Source organism: Myiozetetes cayanensis, unplaced genomic scaffold (genome assembly GCF_022539395.1).
Source record: "Myiozetetes cayanensis isolate MyiCay16 unplaced genomic scaffold, myiCay2020 scf3, whole genome shotgun sequence".
NCBI lineage: Eukaryota > Metazoa > Chordata > Aves > Passeriformes > Tyrannidae > Myiozetetes > Myiozetetes cayanensis.
The window spans coordinates 26953970-26974116 of NW_026087521.1; the positions used below are offsets into that span (position 1 = coordinate 26953970).

The window sequence follows — 20147 nt, forward strand, 5'->3', positions numbered from 1 at the left end:
ACTAGAATTCCACTTTTTGGTCCTTATCCTAGGTAAGACATTGTTTGCAAATTGTGCTTCTTGGGAGGGTGTTTGTGAAAGAAAATGTAACTGTCAAAGATGTTGCTAAGGTATTAAGGTACTGGTAAAAGCAGATAGGTTGACATAGTAACAGTCAGAAATAAACAGTGAAATTTTTCTGTCTTCTTTTTTTTTCAGTCTGCTGAAGAAAATTGAGCGGGAAACATGGAGGGAAAGTGGCGTTTCATTAATCGCCACTGTGACTCGCCTCATGGAGAGGCTACTGGACTACAGGTGAGTGATTATCACAATTTACAGGTAAGGTTGTCCTCTGAAATATTAGGAGACAAATATGGCTATCTTGCTCAAACAGTGACTGCACATGCATACATGGATACATGAACTGTAAGTGCTCAGGATCTCTGACAGCAGTTGCTTAGTCTGAAGCAGTCAGGAAAATGCAACAAGCAGCAAGAAAACAACCACAGAATCTCCCCATGGTGTAAAAATCCAGTGGCATTGCATGAGTTTCCTATCAGGGAATATAGTAACTTTTGGCAGTGGGTTAGTGACTCAAGTCTGTCTGACAACACAAAGCTCAATACTAATCACCTGACAGTTGTTTTACACAATATGTAAAATTCTTATCACTATGTCAATCACGCTTAGTTGTAGTGTCAGCTGGCACAGTAAGTATGTATACAAAGGAATGATCTCTTGGTGAACACCTCACATCTGACTGTACCACATGAACAAAGGAGAGAGAAATGAGAGGCACTCCTTTCAGGAGTGTGATACTAAAAGCAATTTTCTCAGTCGGTTGTAAGCCTGTATAGAGACTTCAGATTTCAGCTTGGTCTTCCTTATTGCTATCGACTGTAGCATTTTCTAGAGCTTATATGTAAGGTTTTCTCCCTGATTCTATAGGAACACATGGTGAGACCTAGTACTCCAGTTGCTATCATCACTGACAGTTTGAAGGAAAGCTATTTCGTCAACAAAGAGACTGAACTCTAAATTTCTAGAAGCATGGCAGTGCTATTCTTCTTCAGGGATCAGTGGCATTACAACCTCCAGGACTCTCAATCTTTCAAAATAATGGTGTGCTGGTAGTTATGAGAATATTTGGGACAATTGTTTAGCTCACGTATACAAGAATTTTTTTAAATTATGTTAAATTTCTTTTAGTGACTACATGGTAATGTCTCCCTGTTATTCTTTTACATCAGCATGGTTATACTGGCTGTTTTTCCCTATCTGATAATAAACTTTGCATGGTTTCATTTTAACTTTTTATTTCAGGGTCAGATTTGTTGTTTCCCCAAACATTAAATTGTATTTATTATAGAAGTTCTGCTGAGGAAAACTAACCCAGAAAACTATGCTGCCTAACCTGTATCTCTTCCTGAGTTTTTTGCAAGCAGCAGTGCAGGACTGGGAGCAAGTGTCTGAGAGCAGGAAGGGGGCAGGACTGCCTCTTCTGGCAGCCATGCTGGCTTCTGCTGGCATGACTTGAGCACAAGATGTGAAGAAACCAAATAATCACCAGAAGTCTCCTAGCAAATCAATGACAGAGCCAGAAAAAAAAATTAATTTCTTGAAAATTGAGGTATTCAATGTACTAGAAAAGGAGGCATGAAAACCCTTACCTACTTGGGTTAGCTGTTCACCCAGATGCCTTTGGGCAGCATAATTTCAGTCAGCTTGCCAAGACAAATATGTCTGCTTTCTGAGGTGTGCTTCACTGTAAGAGGATAAACATAATTCCTTTTGACTTTCATTACTTTCTGTTTTAGGGACTGCATGAAAATGGGAGAAGTGGATGGCAAAAAGATTGGCTGCACTGTTAGCCTTCTGGTTTGTATAATACTTTTTCTTTCCGTTTTTCATTTCAGCTGACCATTTTCTAGTATACAGATACACATTTGAATAGGTACTTTGCTTCTTGTTGCAATCTGAGTAGAATTTTACAGAATAATACTGCACTTAGGATCACTATTTTTTTTCAGGGTGAAATTGATACAATGGGGGGGAGTTAGTCTTCGTTGACATTTTATATCTGGGTTCTGAGAGGTCTCTGATACTGCTTTATTCAGTTTTAAGTCTCTTCCTACTGAATAAACTTCACCAAAGTACTTTCTAAGTTTAATTGTTCTCTGAGTTCATAGAAGCAAACATGCCATTAGTCCTTCCCCAAACCCAACAAAACTTACATGTTTCTTTTTTTCCCCAATAACTGATGCAAGTTGATTCTTATAACATATAGTATGGGATACTGCAGGCTAACTATTCTCTTCCCAGTAGAAGAGCCAGAAATGCTGCTCAAGACCTCCTCTTGTCATGCTATTATCATTACAACAAACCAAGAGTGCAAATTTATAGTATGAAAAAAGATGTCATTTTTGTTTACAGGTTGAATTTTGATTCTAGGTAGCAGTTATACATAAGAGAACAAAGAACTTCTTCAGCAGATAATAGTGCTCTAAATAGGGACAATATTTACTATGAAGCCAGAGGGAAGCTGGCTTTCTGTGAAAATATCTGGCATGTTCTGAATTCTATAAAGCACCTGGATTATTTTCATCCTTGAGGAGTTTTTAATCTATTATTAGCAAATCATCCAAGATTTGTACAAAAAGAAAACTAAAATATTTATAAATGCAAAACCGCCATATTACTTTTTAATGGAATTGTCAATGACTCATACAGGCTAAGGTGGATTTCATATCCTAATAATTTTTAAACAAATTTTTAGTACTAGTTGCACATCAGAGAAGCAACAAATGCCATATTTTCAAACGAAATTTCAATTAAAGAAGTAGCACAAAAACTTTAAGACATTTGCTCACCCAGTTAATGGATGAACTCAGTCTTCTCTAGTTGTCATCTACTATGACTGCTTTGAAGGTTTTCTGACTTCCAAAGATAAGAGGAGTGGTTGGAAATAAAAAGAGAATTTGTATGTTGCTTCTGTTCTTCCAGAAAATAAAATTGTCCAAGTTAGCCAAGTTATCAGATTAACTGGAATTATGCCACATTATGAAATATGCAGGGAGGGGTATGTATCAGCAGCAATAATTTACCTGAAAGGAGAAGGTAGGAACTTATTTACTACTCTCGCCATCCTCTGTATCATCTGCAATGGATTTCACATTAGTAATACTTCTTTGCAAAATCTGGTTTAAGAGGTGTCTAATGGAGCTGGTTGCTTATGCATAAGAATGACCTAAGTCCAATTTGAAAGATGTCTGTCATCACAGAGCTGTACAAAAGCATTGAAAGCATATTCAATAGCTTTTGGTAACTCACTGATGACTTTTTCTGAGACATCTTTGGTCCTCAGTGGATTTGATATTCAATTGATATTTCAGGTTCTATAAATTTAAAATTATATCTTCTTTTTAGAAAGAGGATGTTTTCCTGTGATGGTCTACACTGACATATGACATCATACCATTTAAGCAGAACATGTCCACCTGGCCTGTTTGAATGTTGTTTTCAATCTAAAGACTTTACTGATTAGGGAAGTCTACATTTTACATCATGTCCCTTTTTGAAGACTACATCTATTATATTTTATATCTTTAAATAGTTTGTTGAAAAATCACATCTTTATTAGCACGATGTTTTTTCTGAGCTGTGACTGGGTTGTCTTCTTGCTGTGGTCTGCCTTACAGACCAACTGGACATTGTTAGAACTGAGCTTCAGAGAAGAACGAGTTCATTTATATAGTTAAGATTTGTGACAAGTACTGGAGCCTTTTGTTTTTAGGGGTAAGAGTCAAGAAGTCCAGTACTGCAGTTCAGTGCCATATGTCTTCTTAATCTTTATGCTTTATTGCTCACAATTCTGTTCTGTAGATTGTTTTTTTTTTTCAGACAGGTAAATATGAACATACAAACAGATATTTTTTTTTCATTTTTCTTTTCTAAAGAGAAGCATCTCTTCCTGATCTATACATTGTGGGAGGAAAAGGGAAGTCTTTGGATTATAAAGGCAGATGGGGGCATGTCATTACAGAGCTATTGATATGTAGTCATTTTCTCAAATCATTTTAGAATATACTTTCTCTATAAAGTTTTTATTTTTATATTTTCATAGCGTTCCTCCCACCTTTTTCTCTGGCAACTCAATTTAGAAAGCAGTAGCACAGAATAAGAATACTGAACATTAGGAGAAAAACTGCTTAGAGTTCAATATAGTGATTTAAATAATAGGACAAAAATTACCAATTGGTAATGGGGACCATTGCTTAGACTGTTCTATCCTATAAATTTGTATTAACCAGAGCATATTATCCTGAACACTGAGGATGGCTAGCAGGAGGACTCTAGCTGCATGTCCACTGTGACTGTGGCAGTACTTGCGAACCATGCTATAGGATTGTACTCCTCTCCCTGTAACTTTTTCATACTTTGCTTTAGGGCTTGCAAATAAATAATGAACGTTTTGAACTTAGAATTATGGTTCTTATCTTAAAAGCCCATATTTTATCCATGTAAAAACAAATAGCAGTCATATGTCCAGAAATCTTTAGCCATTTCTAGGCATTTTGTCCTGGATATCAATTTAGAGTGCAACTTGATATATTTCAAAGATTACAATGCAGTATCTATGTATCAGTTACCAGTTACTAGCTTCAGTTAGTGCTGAAGAAATCACAGTTTTATTTCAGGGTTATGCTGTTTACAATACTGAATAGTTCTTCGTAAAGCTACCAAAGTCCTTCTCTCATTTTGCTATACAGGAAGAAGAGTAGACATATCAGGCAGTAGACATTTTGTTTAAAAATAACTACAAAAGTCAGAGACTGTCAATATTATAAAATCAACACAGAGCTTTCAGCAAGATGTTAAATGGCCTAAGGGTGGATTACTATTCATGAAGAAAGAACTGTCAGATTTCAATTATTTTATGTTATGTGAGAATTTTAAAAACATTCAGGAGCATGTTGATTACTGACAATTTATTATTTTATTTACTATTTCTCACTGTATTACTGCATTAGTACTGTGTAATGACTTTGTACAGGTGAAACTTTCAAATCTATGCATGTATTTCTAGAACATTATGTTTGAAGTCTTTTATTTTGTAACCATTATCATAAATTTATTAACTACTACATTTCATTAAAAAATTCTATTTTATTTCAGAATTTTTACAAGACTGAACTGAACAAAGAAGAGATGTATATTCGCTATATTCATAAACTCTATGACCTCCATCTGAAAGCACAAAACTTCACAGGTAACTGAGTACAAACTAGAAAAAGATTTTAGGACTGGTGTGTGGTTTACAGTCTTTTGCAAACCTGTAAGCTGTATCCTCAGTGCAGAACATACTGACCCAGGCAACAGATAAGTTTCTTTGCCTAATTGATGCCTCTCAAAATATGGCTTTTTTCACCCCCACAACTCTACTATTTGCTGTGCCACGTTGAATGTAAATGACTCCTATTGATAGGCATTAATAATAAATGTGTGACATGGTCATTTTTCACCCAAAAGGAGTAAATTTTAGAGGAAGTGATTATGAGTTCACTTGGTCATATCTGAGCCTATACACTTTTATGTATATGCTGCTGGCTATCTGTTTGATGTAGTGTTTCTACACAGTTCTGTTTCAGAACCCAACTTTTAGGTTAAAGAAAAAAATACAAGAAAAGAAAGGAAGACCTGTATCACTTACTAGTGATGAAATAGAGACCTTAAAACCTGTAACAAGAATAGCACTGTCATGATGTCTTTCTGAAACTTCACAAACCACATTTGCAGTACTATTGTCCAAGATTTCTCAATGCTAAATTTGTGCCAGGGCTGGCTGTTATCTTTTAAATGAAGAAACGGGAAGACATTGTGCGTAACTGCTGTTTATACAAGTTAAAGTGCATTTCATTTGGGTAACTACATACCATCAATAATTGCTGGAGAAGACAAAATCAATATCTTTATAAATCACACAATCTTTGTTTGCCAAAATATTTTACTGACCTTGTAATACCTCCATCTTTTCCCTAGTGTTTGCAGTTGCAATTGCATATGTTCAGAATCTTTCTAGATTTTTTCCCTTCTTAAAAGCAGATTAGTTGGCTGGGGTCACTAGTAAACAATACGATAGCAAATTTCCTTGTGCTTTTCTGCTATCCATAAGAAAGATTATTCACTTGGAATTTCCACAACCCCTTTGCAGTCCGTGGTTTTAAGTGGAAACTAGATAGCAGGATATATTAGAGAGAGATTTTAATTTCCTCATGTGACCTGGCAGTAGTGAGTCACAAGGGTTTTGATTATCAAGCAGTCTCTTTGCCACAGCTGGCTTTTGTGCCAAACTATTCATTTCCTGGTTTTACATAAGAGATCTTAGTAACCCTGAGCAGTGTTGAGTTCTCTTTACACATTGGGTACTAATATGTGTCTAGTTTACCTGTGGCAGTGATAAGCAGTAATATGAACCTAATTTTTTTTTAATTGTTTTGCCATCCATTCTGATTTTAAACAGTATTTTGATCAAAATTTATTTTCGGGAGTTTGTTGTGCATATTATTAATGTGTTATTTTCACATTCTTTGCCATGGTAGATTTCACCACTTTGTTGTTTTTTGGATTTTATTTTCTTATGTATGAGCCTTAAAGAAGAATTGTATCACACCCACAGCGTTGGGATAAAGATGGTCTTTCCAGTAGAAAACCAACTTGTGTAGTCCATTGCCTTCTCTTGTCAGTGACAACACTGTACATTGAACAGACCTTTTGTAAATCAGCTGATCTAAAGAGCGTGGGATGAGGAAAATAAATTTGATACTTAAGCAGCATTCCTACTTGTTGCAGCATTAGTTTCCTAACTGCATAGTTTCTTTCTAGAGATGAAGCCATCTTGCCCTTTAAATGATTTTTCTCTCCTTTCTATAGAATGATTTACTGGACTGTTTCTAAAAATCCTCTGTTAAAAAAAAAGTCCTTTTTAATACATACCATAACTTCAAATCTTCCTTTACATAGCACTCAGTTACAGCTATAAATATAAAACCTCTTTTGAGGATGAAGCACATAAATGCACCAGTTCCTCTTCTGCCCCCTCAGTTACCTGAGAACTGTAATGAGACTGTATCTATCGACTTTAGAAATGACTAGTGTTTTGAATCTTTCCTGTATAAATTGAATTTCCCACATCATTATCTCTTCTTACTGTTTTGGTGCAAGTCAGTAGTTACAGACCTCTCCCTAAGTTACCAACATGTTATTTGTTATGCTGACCACTGCCAGGATGTTGGGTAAAGGAACCCTTCAGACTTTTCATCCAATATGGTCATTCTTATTTTAAAAACATTCTATATACATTTATTATCATTTTTAAAAAATATTGTTATGACAGACAAAATTCTATTAAAATGAAGTTCTCGGATTCCAAGTTTAAATAGGAAGGCTCATATGAGCTATCCTGACATGTATTTATGTTCTACTATCTTTTGTTTCCTTATGATTTGGAATGATTTGTTGTTACCAACTTCATGGATTTTTAAAATTGGTTTATAAATGTGCTGAATGTTTTGATTGCAAAACTGTGGCTTGAAACTATGACAGAGGTTGTTATCAGTCAAGCAGCCTGAAAGCTGTGTGATGCCAGAATTAAGATTGTCTGTCCAACTTGAGCGGGTCTCGCTTGCACATATGTATCACATCACAGCATTGTTTTGCAACACTGGGATTCAAAGCATGCTCTCCCACAAATACCTGTCACAGTGATGCTTTTTCATCCACAGGTTCTTAGTTGGATGTGTAAGAGGAACACTACTATTAGAAAAAACACTGTGGAGTTCAGCTTAAGTCATCTGTGTTATGGGAAATCATATGGCAGAGGCAGAAGTAGGACATGGTTGTCTGGGGTAAACTTACCTTAGCACAAAAAGTACTTTAATATTTTATAGTTATTTTTTGCCTTATGTAAAACCTATAAAACCTGCAATAAAATAAGTCCAGTAGGGAACTTCTTTCTCCAGTTCAGTACATCTCCAGAAAGTGGCCCATCTTTGTAGTGACTCACTTATGCAAAGTGGTCCTGTGAGTAGAAACATAAACTGTGAACAGTAACTTGGAAATCAATAATATATGCTCAGTTAGCCAAACTGAATTGTCATAGCCAGTAGTAATTCCAATGGTTTGTAATTGGCCAAAATCTGAGTTTCCAATAGAGATATTTGTTTAGTATTTTAGTGTACTGTTTCTGAGGAATTCTTGAAATTAAAGTAAAAATAATTTTGATATTCCCAGATAATATCTACCAAGCATGATCTAAATATTACTGCACAGCTCTCTGACAAGAAAGCAACAACAGGTTTGATTCCTGCCAAACCAAAAAAATAAATAAAATTTTAAAAATTAGAAAAATATTGCATGTACACTTCTAAATTGCTTGTTATGGCCAACTGTTAAGGCTCAGCTATCAGGGATTTATTTCTCTATGGAAAGAATGAATTCTATGAAACACACATCTGCCTCCCTATTTCCCTCCCAACCCTGATCTCTTTTGGACTGTGTCCACAGTTCTATCTGTATTCTTTCCTAATTTCTCTGCTGATGTTCCCCATCCTCCAGTCTTTATTCCCTTGTTCAGATAGCAGAGTCATTGAGTGTTTCTCCTTAGCAGTAGGGAAGACTGGGGCTAAGTAGGAAATGGTTAGTTAATTTCTCTGTCCCCTTTGTATTGTCAGAGTCCAGAAAAACTGTCCCAGTGACTCCACTTCAAATAGTGTGAGAGAATTTTAAGCTGAATTTATTATAGCTGTAGATAATAACTGTCCAAAACCAGCCCTACATCTGCCTAACACTCAAAATAAATCAATTACCCCTTAAAAAGGTGCATCTCAAGAACAGCATTCACATCTCTGTGTACTTTATCTGTCTGTTTTATTTGTTTGGTGTTCATAAGTGCCATGCCATGATTTGTCTTGTAGAGGCTGCCTACACACTCCTGCTGTATGATGAGCTGCTGGAGTGGTCTGACCGGCCACTGAGAGAATTTCTCAACTACCCCATGCAAACAGAGTGGCAACGTAAGGAGTGTCTCCATCTGACCATCATTCAAAATTTTGATAGGGGAAAGGTAAAATACTCCTGTTTTACTGAGTGTATCTGGAAATGGTAGTTTACTGATTTTAGGATATTTGTTCCAGGGTTGCAGCCTTGTCTCATATTGAGGGAAAGTGTTTGTCATTGCCTGATAAAGCAGTTAGTTAGCAGCGCAGTAGGTTTCTTCTAATCCAGTGTTTGTATCCTAGAAATCCCACACTTACACGTAAGAATAATTTGCACTTGTGTAGCAGTTCGCTTTGTAATTGTCAAAGCACTTTATAAAAGATGGTATAATTTATCCTCTTTTAAAGGTGGTGAAAATGACCCCTATAAAACTAATGAAATTCACTTAGTGACCAAGTGAGGATTACAAAGACTATGTTTACACCATCAATATCATGTTGTATCTTCTAGAAAATAATAACAAATGTGTTTGGGGGATCACAGTTCATTGTCATCACTGAGAATGCTTATTCTGAATTAAGCAAGAGTAATTATTCTGTGGTCTAACATTTTATATACACTTAGTGTTCTGATTTGTCTTGCTAATGACCAAGCAACATGTTACAATTTTGTGTAGCTGGTGTAAAATCTATGTAAGCCTAGTAAATGTAATCAAACAGACACTGATTATCAGGTTTTTCAAACAATTCTGTAATTATGTTACAGAGTTTAAGTTACAACATGGTTAAAATATTTTAGGATGTAAAAATCATACTATGTTGAATCCATCTCATGTCATATTGAGAGATGTCCATTACTCTTGCAATGACTTATATTTTGTGCAGTCATAGTCCAATAAGAATAATTTATTAAGTTCTAAATATATATTTTAATCCTTCAAAGAATTCCTCATTATTACTCAGCAGCTGTCATTATGTCTAGTGGACAGGTTGTGTGAATATTTTCAGTTACAGGAAGTATGACAGTATAGATGGAACAGGCCACTAATAAATCACAAATTGTCACACAGTTGCTTTGAATTACTGAACATCTTTTACTTGCTTACAGTGTTGGGAAAATGGCATTATCTTATGCAGGAAAATTGCAGAACAGTATGAGAGCTACTATGACTACAGAAACCTCAGCAAGATGAGGGTAATGTATCTAAATACTTTTCATCAAACAGGAATCCAAAAGCTTTTTAGTTTGGATTATAAAATATTATTTAGAAAATTAAATTTGCCACAGAATGTTTCTTAGGTTTGGTTTGCCAATCTTACTTTTTACTCTGAGGGTGTTTTTTCTACAATAAAGATTATAAAAAAGGAGTGTGAGGTTTTTGAAGAAAAGTGGGAAAATCATAGCTTCATAAAATGGTTTTGGTTGGAAGGGGCCTTAAAGATCATCTAGTTCCAATCCCTCTGCTGTGGGCAGGGACATATTCCACCTGACCAAGTTGCTTTGTTTTATTATAAAATTAATGTTCTTGCAGAAAAATTATTTTACAAATTCACTTTCATTGGTTTCCTACAGTTTATCCAGGGAATCTGGTCTATGCAGTCCTTCACTAATAGCAGCAGCATATCTTTGCAGCAAAACAGCTTGCCACAAACAATGTGCACCTTTGCAATTTTTTTATTTTACTGTTTAAAGATATGGTCTATTTAATAATATATAGTCAAAGTCAATCTTTCCGGGCACAGTCTTCCTGTTGTCTCTTTCATTTTTATTAGACCTCTAAGCATTGTTTCTCATTCTTTCAGATACTGTATTTTAAAGGTTATTCACTCTTCCATTTCCTTATCTGCTTCTGATGGATTCAATTTTGAATTGCATCCTCTCTTTTAAATTTTCTGTATATATAGGATGCTTGCTGCTAGGACTGACTCAAGCCCCTTTAATCCAGGGCTACTTAACAACATTATGCAAAATTCTCAACACAGCTATATGGCAGCACTCTCTGTGATCTGCTTATTCCATATGTATTTAGATATGCCACTGGCAGAATCCTGTAAGCAAAAGCAAACTGACTATGATCATGTGAATAAAATGATTAGCTTATGCATGTTCAATTAATTGTATTTCATGTGTTTTGTGTTTGAAATATCCTTCTACTATATCTGTACCACCTACATTAATCCAAAAATGGAGGCATGGGGATTTCCCATAGCAATATAATTAGGCAGCTGTTGATATCATATGCATATTAAATAACTGCTGCATTACCTAAAATAGGGCTAATACTGTGGGATGTTTTTTACACAATATTAAAAACTTAGCTGAAAATATCATCAGAAAAAGGGAACTGACATTAAGATCCCTTTGTGTCAGTGTTTTGAGTGAAATAAAACAGGATATATTGATCAAAAATTATGTTAATTGCTATTGTGAGATTTTAAAGGAATTCAGATTTGTTGCTTAAATCATGTGAATTATTTGGACACAACTGTCTTGAATATGGGAATTGGACTTCACTGATTAAACTGACCACATTACTGCCATGTGTTTGGATGATTAGCGGATTACTGGGTCATATGTTTCAAACTGCCTTTCTATTTTACCCCTTTAATATAGGTACTTCACATTTAAAAGGATTTTTTTTTTTTTAATTCTTGAAAACTTTCAGGTCATTAAAGAGGTATAATTACTTAATCTGATGCATTCAGAGAATTCTGGATGTCCTTGTTGCTCAAAGATAGACTGCAGTTCTGGTACTCCAGAGCTGAAAGATACTCCCTTTTTTGATAGCTTATGGTAAAAAAATGTTTTCAAAAAAGACTAATTGCATTTGTTATCAATCTCACACAGATGATGGAAGCATCCTTATATGATAAAATTATGGATCAACAGCGTTTGGAGCCAGAATTTTTCAGAGTTGGATTCTATGGGAAAAAGTTCCCATTCTTCTTGAGAGTAAGTAAATTGAAAATAAACAGAATGGAGTAATTCTGGAAGGCAGATTATGTCATTCGTAATCACTTTCTTTATGTGAAAATTCGTTCATACCATATACAAGTTCTTATCCTGTGAGAAATTCTTTACCCTCATTTTTCAGGGTTAAGAAAAGGTCCTGACTAATGGAAAGACAAATGGTAGCCTTCTGGAGTCCCCCATAAACATAATATTCATGTTTATGTTGGAAACCATGCACCTATATGGTTCCACAGACCAGTGTCATCTTTTCATAGTAGTTTGTTCCCTTTATCCTGTTCTGTTTCTGCTGGTTGGTGCTCAGAAAAAGGTTGTCAGAAGTACCTCTAGGAATTTAGCATTTAAATAATTACATTCCCAAGTTCTTATTTTTTTTAAATTACTTGGAAGTTCCACATGCTGAGTTTCATTGATTATCAATGTACTAAAACTGACAAGATACATAAAGTTATTACTCTTGATCATTAATCTGGGATTCTGAAGTTACTGGAATGCCCTTGAAAATGTTAGTCGTGTTTACACTCTTCCCTCTTCCACAGTCTGCAGTGATTCAGCTGCACTGACTGTCACCTTAGGAAGAGGACAGAATCCCTCTTATTCATGGAGCAGATGCAATCATAATCTAAGCTTCTCTTCCTGTGGTAATTGAAATAAGTGATGAAGGAACCTCCTCTGTGTATGGAGGCCTAAAAAGCCCGATTTGTCTTTCCCTTAGTGATGGGGAAAATTATGATTTCTAAATGGTAATTATAGAATGAAACTCTCCCCTTTAAAATCAATTCACAGAAAGAGTCTAATGGGAAGATAGTTCTTGATATTACCTACTGGTCATCTTAATATAAATTCTGTTATATTTTAATTTGAAGATTTAATTAGAAAGAATTAAGTGTTTAGATTGCTAAGCAGCTACCAATGAAGTAAAAGTACTGGAAGAAGTTAACTTGCACAACAGTGCAGTACTTTCAGACCTTAGGTCTTCCACTACTTATACATCTTCTTATGCATTTTTCAAGTAAAATGTGCACAGCACAGATTTATGCTTGCAACACCAACAAGGATAAACTTAATACATTTGATTTTTTTTTTTTTTATGGCAAAGCAGTTTGTAAGTCTAGCTGTGTTTGCTGTAGAAGGAATAAAGAATAAACTTCATAATAAAGATTTCATATTTTAATTTTAGTTGAATAATAATACTGTTTTCTTGTAACAATTCCCATGAAAGTTCCCAGAATTCAATGCCAGGAGTATTCTTCATATTGCAAAAACTGGATCATTTTTAATTACCAGGCTGATACCTCATAAACATTTAGAGCATAAGGCAAATTGAATGCCTTCTACCAATTTTCTTATTATGGAATGTTTTTCTTCACAACTGTATAACATCAGAGCAAATTTTCTTAGTTCCTCATGGAATGGACTTCCAACCTGTTTCATTGTCTTAACTGTTTGTTGGGTTATGTTTCTGTTACATATTTTGTTTCACTAAGAACAATTTCTCCCTTCAGATTTTTATTAAACTTTGAAGTATAGTTATTCCATTTTTCTGGACTTTTGAAAAAAAAAACCAATATACCTTATATGATAAAATTTCCTTCTTCTAAGTAACCTGTTCTTTCTAGATTCCTTATTTTCATTCTTGCCTTTTGTTTCTTATTTCTCCTGTCTTAAAATGATGCCTGGGAAGTCTGTATTTAGGAGCTTGTGTTTGGATCTAAATTATTTTCATGTAACTTGCTCTTCACTTCTGTTTTCTTATTCTGCTCAGAATAAGGAATTTGTTTGCCGAGGACATGACTATGAAAGGCTGGAGGCCTTCCAGCAGCGAATGTTGAATGAGTTCCCACATGCCATTGCTATGCAACATGCTAATCAGCCAGATGAGACCATCTTTCAGGCAGAAGCACAGTGTATCCACATAATCACAAAGCCATACTCTGCAGTTATATCTTTCATGCTTTTAAAAAATGTAGGGGCACTTATGGACAATTTCAGTCACAAATGTGTCTCCCTTGAAATAAATGGTAGGTGAGAATTAGCCTAAATTTTGTCCCCATCACTATTATGTTTGGATTTTTTTTTATCTGTTGATTTTGTTTTAAAATTCTTTGACAGGTTATTGACATTCTTTCTTTAGTTAAAAATATTTGTAGAATTATCAATGTTGTGATAATGGCATATCAGTTCAAGTTACAGTAATTTAACTTCTTACAGTACATTATGTTAGCATGGCATGACATATTGTGTGTAAGAATATATTTATTAAATCCCTTTACTCCACGACCTAGGCCATGTAAGTAGCTCTATTTCAAAAATAAAGTTGAAATTTTCAACAAAACAGTACAAAGAAATCCCAAACGATCAAAAAATCTCTCCGGCTCCTTTCCCAAGCCATTAATAGTCTAGAAGCATTTCATGATACACAGTTTTTAAAGAGTTTTCTGTAATGCTTCAGAAGTCAATCTGCTTTGCTAATTTGAATGAAGTGGGATAGCCTTAACTCTTTACATACAGATCTGCAGATTTATGCAGTGACACCAATTCCAGAAAACCAGGAAGTCTTGCAGAGAGATGGCATTCCTGATAATATCAAGAGCTTTTACAAAGTAAATCACATCTGGCGATTCCGATATGACAGGCCATTTCACAAAGGGACCAAGGACAAGGAAAATGAATTCAAGGTAAAGTATCATGCCCTTTCCTGAGCTCCTGGACCTTTGGATTTATTTGTAACATCAACAAGCTGTGTTATTGAAACATCATCTCTAGTTGTGTTACTCAACTGAGTGTGGTATAACAAATCCTCTAGAGGAGATATATCTCAGGTTTGACTATTTCATTCCTTATTTTGAATAAAATAATGCGAAAAATATATAGAAGATGCAAAGGTCTCATTGTATAGGTGAATAGGGGTGAAAAACTTACCCATTTGGTTTTTTGCATCTGTGATATATAGAAGGCAGAACTGGAGAGAGCAGAGTAGTCTCCAGAAGAGTTTCTAAGGCAGATGAGAAAACATTGTTAAGTATATAATCTGGAGTATGGGTAGGATTGCCTAGAGTTATCTCTCCCTAGAGCAAGAGAGAGACAGTTTTTACTAAATTGCAGCATAATGTTCTGTTTATGTGATATCAAGATTAAAAGCTACCTCTGAATTTAGAGATTGTGTCAGGTGAAAACCATAGTTCCTTCCCTGATATGTAAATTCCTTCTGTTCCTCCTAATAAAAATGTCACACTGAAAATTCATCTTTTGGTGTAATTTTAATTCTGACCCATATAAACACATCCTGATGCAGAATATATTCTTGTATTCAGACAGACAAAAAGAGTTATCCTGTAATATTTTTTATGAAGTTAGAGGAAAGAACTGTAAGGCTAATAAATTAGCTAAATTGAGTCACTACTGTTTTCTAAGTTAAGTTTAGGCTTTGTTTTAAATATACAGGTTTTTGTGTAAGCAATATCCTATATGTTCATTTGTCATTTTACAAACCACTTGCATGAAGTGTTTACCACTAGTACACTTGCGTATCCCATCAGGCATGCATTGTGGAATCTCAGATAGGACTTCACAGAGGAGAGCTGGTCACACTCTGAGATCTTTAAGTTGTTCTGCTTCTGAACTCTTGCTCTTCTCAGATGTTATCTTGGAAAGGAAATATTAAAATGTTAATTCAGTTGTGAATGACTTTTGGACATTTGGAAACAACATATAGTATAGATTAATACCACACTTAAGAGTCAGCAAAAGAATCAACAGAAATTACTGCTTAGTAGTAGGAGATAGAAAGTAAGAAGAAAAGTGAATGCCATCAGCTTATGGGATAGACATTTCAGTAGGAACTTGAATGTTAGTACTTTTTTTTAATGTATATTATTACTTAAGTGAAGGTATTCATAAAGAAACCTGAGAATAATTAAGGGAAATATAGAGGCAAAGTAGGGAAATAAATTCTTTTTGTATATTGTAGAGTCTATGGGTAGAGAGAACCACACTGATCTTGGTGCAGAGTTTACCTGGAATATCTCGTTGGTTTGAAGTGGAAAAACGTGAAGTGGTGAGTATGAGACTGATATCAATACATTTTGTGGATTGGTTTACTTTCTTAGTCAAATGTGGGCTGATGTTATTTGATGAACTACTTTAAGATTTATTACCGTGTAATTTCTTTGTGCAAGGTCGCACGCTGGCTACAACAAAATTACTTACGAAGTATTTTGAGTTTTCTGATTTCTCTTGTCTTGAAAAGTATTAAGAACCAACCTTATGATTCATTTAAACAGGAAAAAAGAAGTTGAGAAAAATAATGGGCACACAAAGGCAACATACTGTCAGCAAATTACTTTCTTAAAACTCAGCATGATGTAACATTTAATACTTAGAATATCTATAGCTTTACGTATCTTTTAGTATACTTGATAAGGAAACATTCTCCAAGTTCCTGTGCTATAATAAATGCCATGAGCTGCTCAGCAGAACCTGTAGCAATAGGATCTAATGTAGCAATCTGTTACTGACACACTGTAATTTCTTCTCCTTCCTTGTTATATTTCTTAGAAAATCTTTATATATATTCCAGTTGTATTCAGAGGAGGGCTTCTCCTAGAAAGACCTCTAAATAACTGGTCAGTTGTTGAGGCCAGGAGTACACCACCTATAATTATTTTCCTTCTTGCCAAAGCCAATTTTACAATAATCCCTTTAAATATGAGGATACTATATTACAAGTGATTTTCTTTAAACCTCTGTTGCGTTTTTCTTTCATAATAGCAACAAAATGTCATTTGTTCACCATCCTGATATTCTCCTCTAGAAAACCAAAAATGGAGTTTAGTACAAATCAAAAAATTGTGTGTGACATGAGAAATTTTGTTAGTTGACTCCTGCCGAGTTCTTACTAGGTTAATATGACCCCTAATCTGAAGACCCTTGGTTTATTGTCATGTTACCATTATAGTCACCATTTCCAAAAGCTAACTGTAATAATTTTTCCTGGGCATGTATGAGATTATGACTCAGATTTGTGCTTGTATGTTTTGGTAAATCAGAGTAGCTGCAGGCGTGTACTCTTCTCATTGCTTAGCTTTTTGTTTCTGCTGCAGTTGGTACTACCTGTGAGAAAAGCTTTGTTTCTGCTGCAGTTCATGCTACCTGTGAGAAAAGCTTCCTCTCTGAGAGATGAGGGGCACATCCTGCTCAAAGACTGCCCTTGACTGTAACTTGGTCATCATCTCAGATCAAAGCTTACATTCAAATTCCTCACTCATAATGTCTAGTTGTTGATTTCGTTTTGGGTGGGGAAACTAAGTCACCAAGACTTAAACTCTGCTCTGTGCCCTTAATCTGCTGAATCTCAAACCCAGTTTAGGTAAGGTTACCAAGGACAGTTTACCCCTGAACTCCAGGAGTTGCACCACTGGCTGAAAGTATGTGAGTGTTTTGTAGAAAGGGCTGAGTCATCTCTCAAGGTCGGATAACAAATCTGCATGAGAGGGACAGTTGTTTGTTTTGGTCATTGATTACATGATAAAATCAAATCTCTCTGTGCACAGAGTGTATACTCATGGAGCGTAACCCAGGTGAGGAGAATTTTCTGTTCCAGTACTCTAGAACATAGAATAACATTGTTTTCTTTTAAGAAATCAAAAATTACCCATAGTATTATTTCATCTTTCAGCCGAAGATTAAGTTGTTTGCAATGTTATTCACTCTCCTTTCAGGTGGAAATGAGTCCCCTTGAGAATGCTATTGAAGTGTTAGAAAATAAGAACCAGCAGCTGAGAACACTGATTAGTCAGTGTCAAACACGACAGATGCAGAACATTAACCCTCTCACAATGTGTCTAAATGGGGTCATTGATGCCGCAGTTAATGGAGGAGTTGCTAGATACCAAGAGGTAAGCAATTTATTTCCATTTATTAAAAATCCAACTTCTTTCTTTGTACAGATGCAGCTTCTCTGTACGAAGTAAGGGCAGAAAGTAATATATGAATAATAGTTATAATTATACCTACATTGTAATTTTGGGTTAGGTGATATTAAGGATGTATAGTTTATTGAAACAACTATTTTGCTGCAGATAACACCGTAAACTTATTCCAGCAATGAGTCAATTCATAATTACCTTGCATTCTTCAGTGATTCATGTGGAGATATTCAATTAAATAGTTAATTGTAAGTATATTATTATAGTACATTGCCTATTCTAGGTCAGGAGCTACTTCTGGCCAACCAGCAAATCTACTTTGTTGTGCTGCATTCTCATTTATATATATATATATATTTATATATATATATATATTTATATAAAATTCTCAGTAATAAATTTATTATCTTGAAGAATCGTAATAATTTTCTAGATCCTTCTTGTTTGTCTTTTACAAGTTTTAAGGAAAGCTATTTCCTGGGGGGGAAAAAAATCTAGAAAAAAAATACTTATAATTAAGAAATGTCTAACACTGGATTTGTTCCCAAAAGTTGCTGCTCATTGTTATAATTTCTGAATCACCTTAGAAGAACTGTAAGCGTTTGGGATGCTGTATTTGCACAAAGTTCTGTGGAATTTTGAAACCGCAGTAAAAAGAAAGGATTTTTTTTTTCAGCCCAACTTGATCTTCCTCTTTCTCCATAGTCTTACGAAATACTTGAGTCTGCTGGTTGTTCCTTTGAAAATGTCTCATTGAATAACATTCTGTCCACTTGTCTCAAAGGGTGCAAGATTTGCTGTTCACTCAACAGTCTTAAATTTGATAAAACTGCATCTAAATTAAACTACAGGAAATTGAATCTGGTATAGTGTTAGAATCTGTCATCAAAACTGCAGTGTTATGAAAATTGTGAGACTAAAGAAAAGCAGCAACATGTTTGATGTTTCCCAACTGCCTTAAACAACAACAAAACTGTTTTACATAGTAAAGCACCATGAAGGGAGTCCCTGGAGAAATACAGTCATGTCAAAACTATGTCTGGTTTGAATTAACAGTGTCAGAGTGTCTCTGCATAGCTCTCCATTCTTCACAAGCATGTTAGTTGCTCCTTTCTTATTGTTGTTGTTAGCTGCAGTTCTTGACCTCCAGGACAGTGTTCAAGTTTCAATTCCCTTCTGCCCTCTGCCTGTCACTATATATTTAAAATAGAACTTTTCAGCAATTTGTGTTTTAAACATCAAAACTGCTACCAATAATTGTGAGGCGCTTTTTTTCCCATTTCACCCTCATTCTTCCCTTACATGTCCCTTTTTCAGTCTCTATATGTCTTCCTGTTGTTTTGCCAGTTCTTATCTTCTACTTTTCCTGTTATCTCCCCTCTGTAATGCTCTTCTCTTCTGCCCTGCACAAAGCTCAAGACTCATTCAGTCTTGGAGCATTTGCTCTTGAGGTAAGCGTGACCATGTCTTTACCAATATCTTCCTTCCCTTCAGGCAACTTTCAAGCCTTAAGAAGTGTCCTTTGGCCAACTGCTGCCTTCTTGATTCTGCCTTCCTTCCTCCCCCTTTTTCCTCTTTTCTTTCCCCTTCCCTTCCCTTTTCCTTTCTTCTTTTTTTTTTTTTTTTTTTTTTCTGCTCAGTTATTTTATGGTTTCCTCCCCCCTCTCCTGATGGGGGGGAAAAAAGCAGCTTTTCAGCACTTTGGTATTGCAGATATTAAAGCTATACATTCACTAGATTCAATACAGGAACAGACTCCTGGAAAGTTTACAGAAGTTATAGTTATTATGCAGCACCTTTATGTATGCTAAAAAGACTGAATTTAAAAAAAAAATAATTCTAAATTCTGCTGGAAAAACATGAAGAGTTGTATTGGTGCCCACTAACACCTCTCAACTGCAATTTGTACTAAAATTTACGTTTCTTTTCACTCTTTTACATGTGCTAGAAGAGTAGAGGCCCTTTCATGATTAATTATTGGAAGCCACTGGTTCCAAAAATGTTACTGGATTTAGTCAAATTCTGATAGTTACTGGGAATTTTGTTTGAAGTTAGATTATTACATCTGTAACTCACACTATAGATCTCTATAAATCTCAGCCCAAAACCACTGGCACATCACCTGCTCAATATTAGAACATTAAGGTTGTAGCTAAGGGGAAAAAATCTCATCAGCTGGCAGAAGTTTGGGGCTTAGGATTTCAGCAAGTATCAGAGGGCTCCTTTTAACAACTTAAACCTGAGTTCTTATAGTTTACTTATCTGCAGCAAAAAGGC

At 35.1% G+C, this 20147-nt stretch overlaps 1 protein-coding gene across 4 annotated transcripts in view; it reads left to right on the forward strand.

The window, feature by feature from the left end:
* DOCK4 (dedicator of cytokinesis 4) overlaps positions 1 to 20147 on the forward strand; it is a 241377-nt gene that overhangs the window by 202706 nt on the left and 18524 nt on the right. For 2 of the 4 annotated variants that reach the window (XM_050324050.1, XM_050324052.1), the window contains exons 33-43: positions 6 to 32; positions 199 to 294; positions 1797 to 1857; positions 5155 to 5248; positions 8952 to 9100; positions 10081 to 10167; positions 11821 to 11925; positions 13709 to 13850; positions 14455 to 14621; positions 15914 to 16000; positions 17664 to 17840. In XM_050324050.1, the coding sequence (XP_050180007.1) occupies positions 6 to 32; positions 199 to 294; positions 1797 to 1857; positions 5155 to 5248; positions 8952 to 9100; positions 10081 to 10167; positions 11821 to 11925; positions 13709 to 13850; positions 14455 to 14621; positions 15914 to 16000; positions 17664 to 17840 (1192 nt within the window). The remainder of the gene's footprint in view (positions 1 to 5; positions 33 to 198; positions 295 to 1796; positions 1858 to 5154; positions 5249 to 8951; positions 9101 to 10080; positions 10168 to 11820; positions 11926 to 13708; positions 13851 to 14454; positions 14622 to 15913; positions 16001 to 17663; positions 17841 to 20147) is intronic. The other 2 variants (XM_050324051.1, XM_050324053.1) reach the window with 1 other exon arrangement.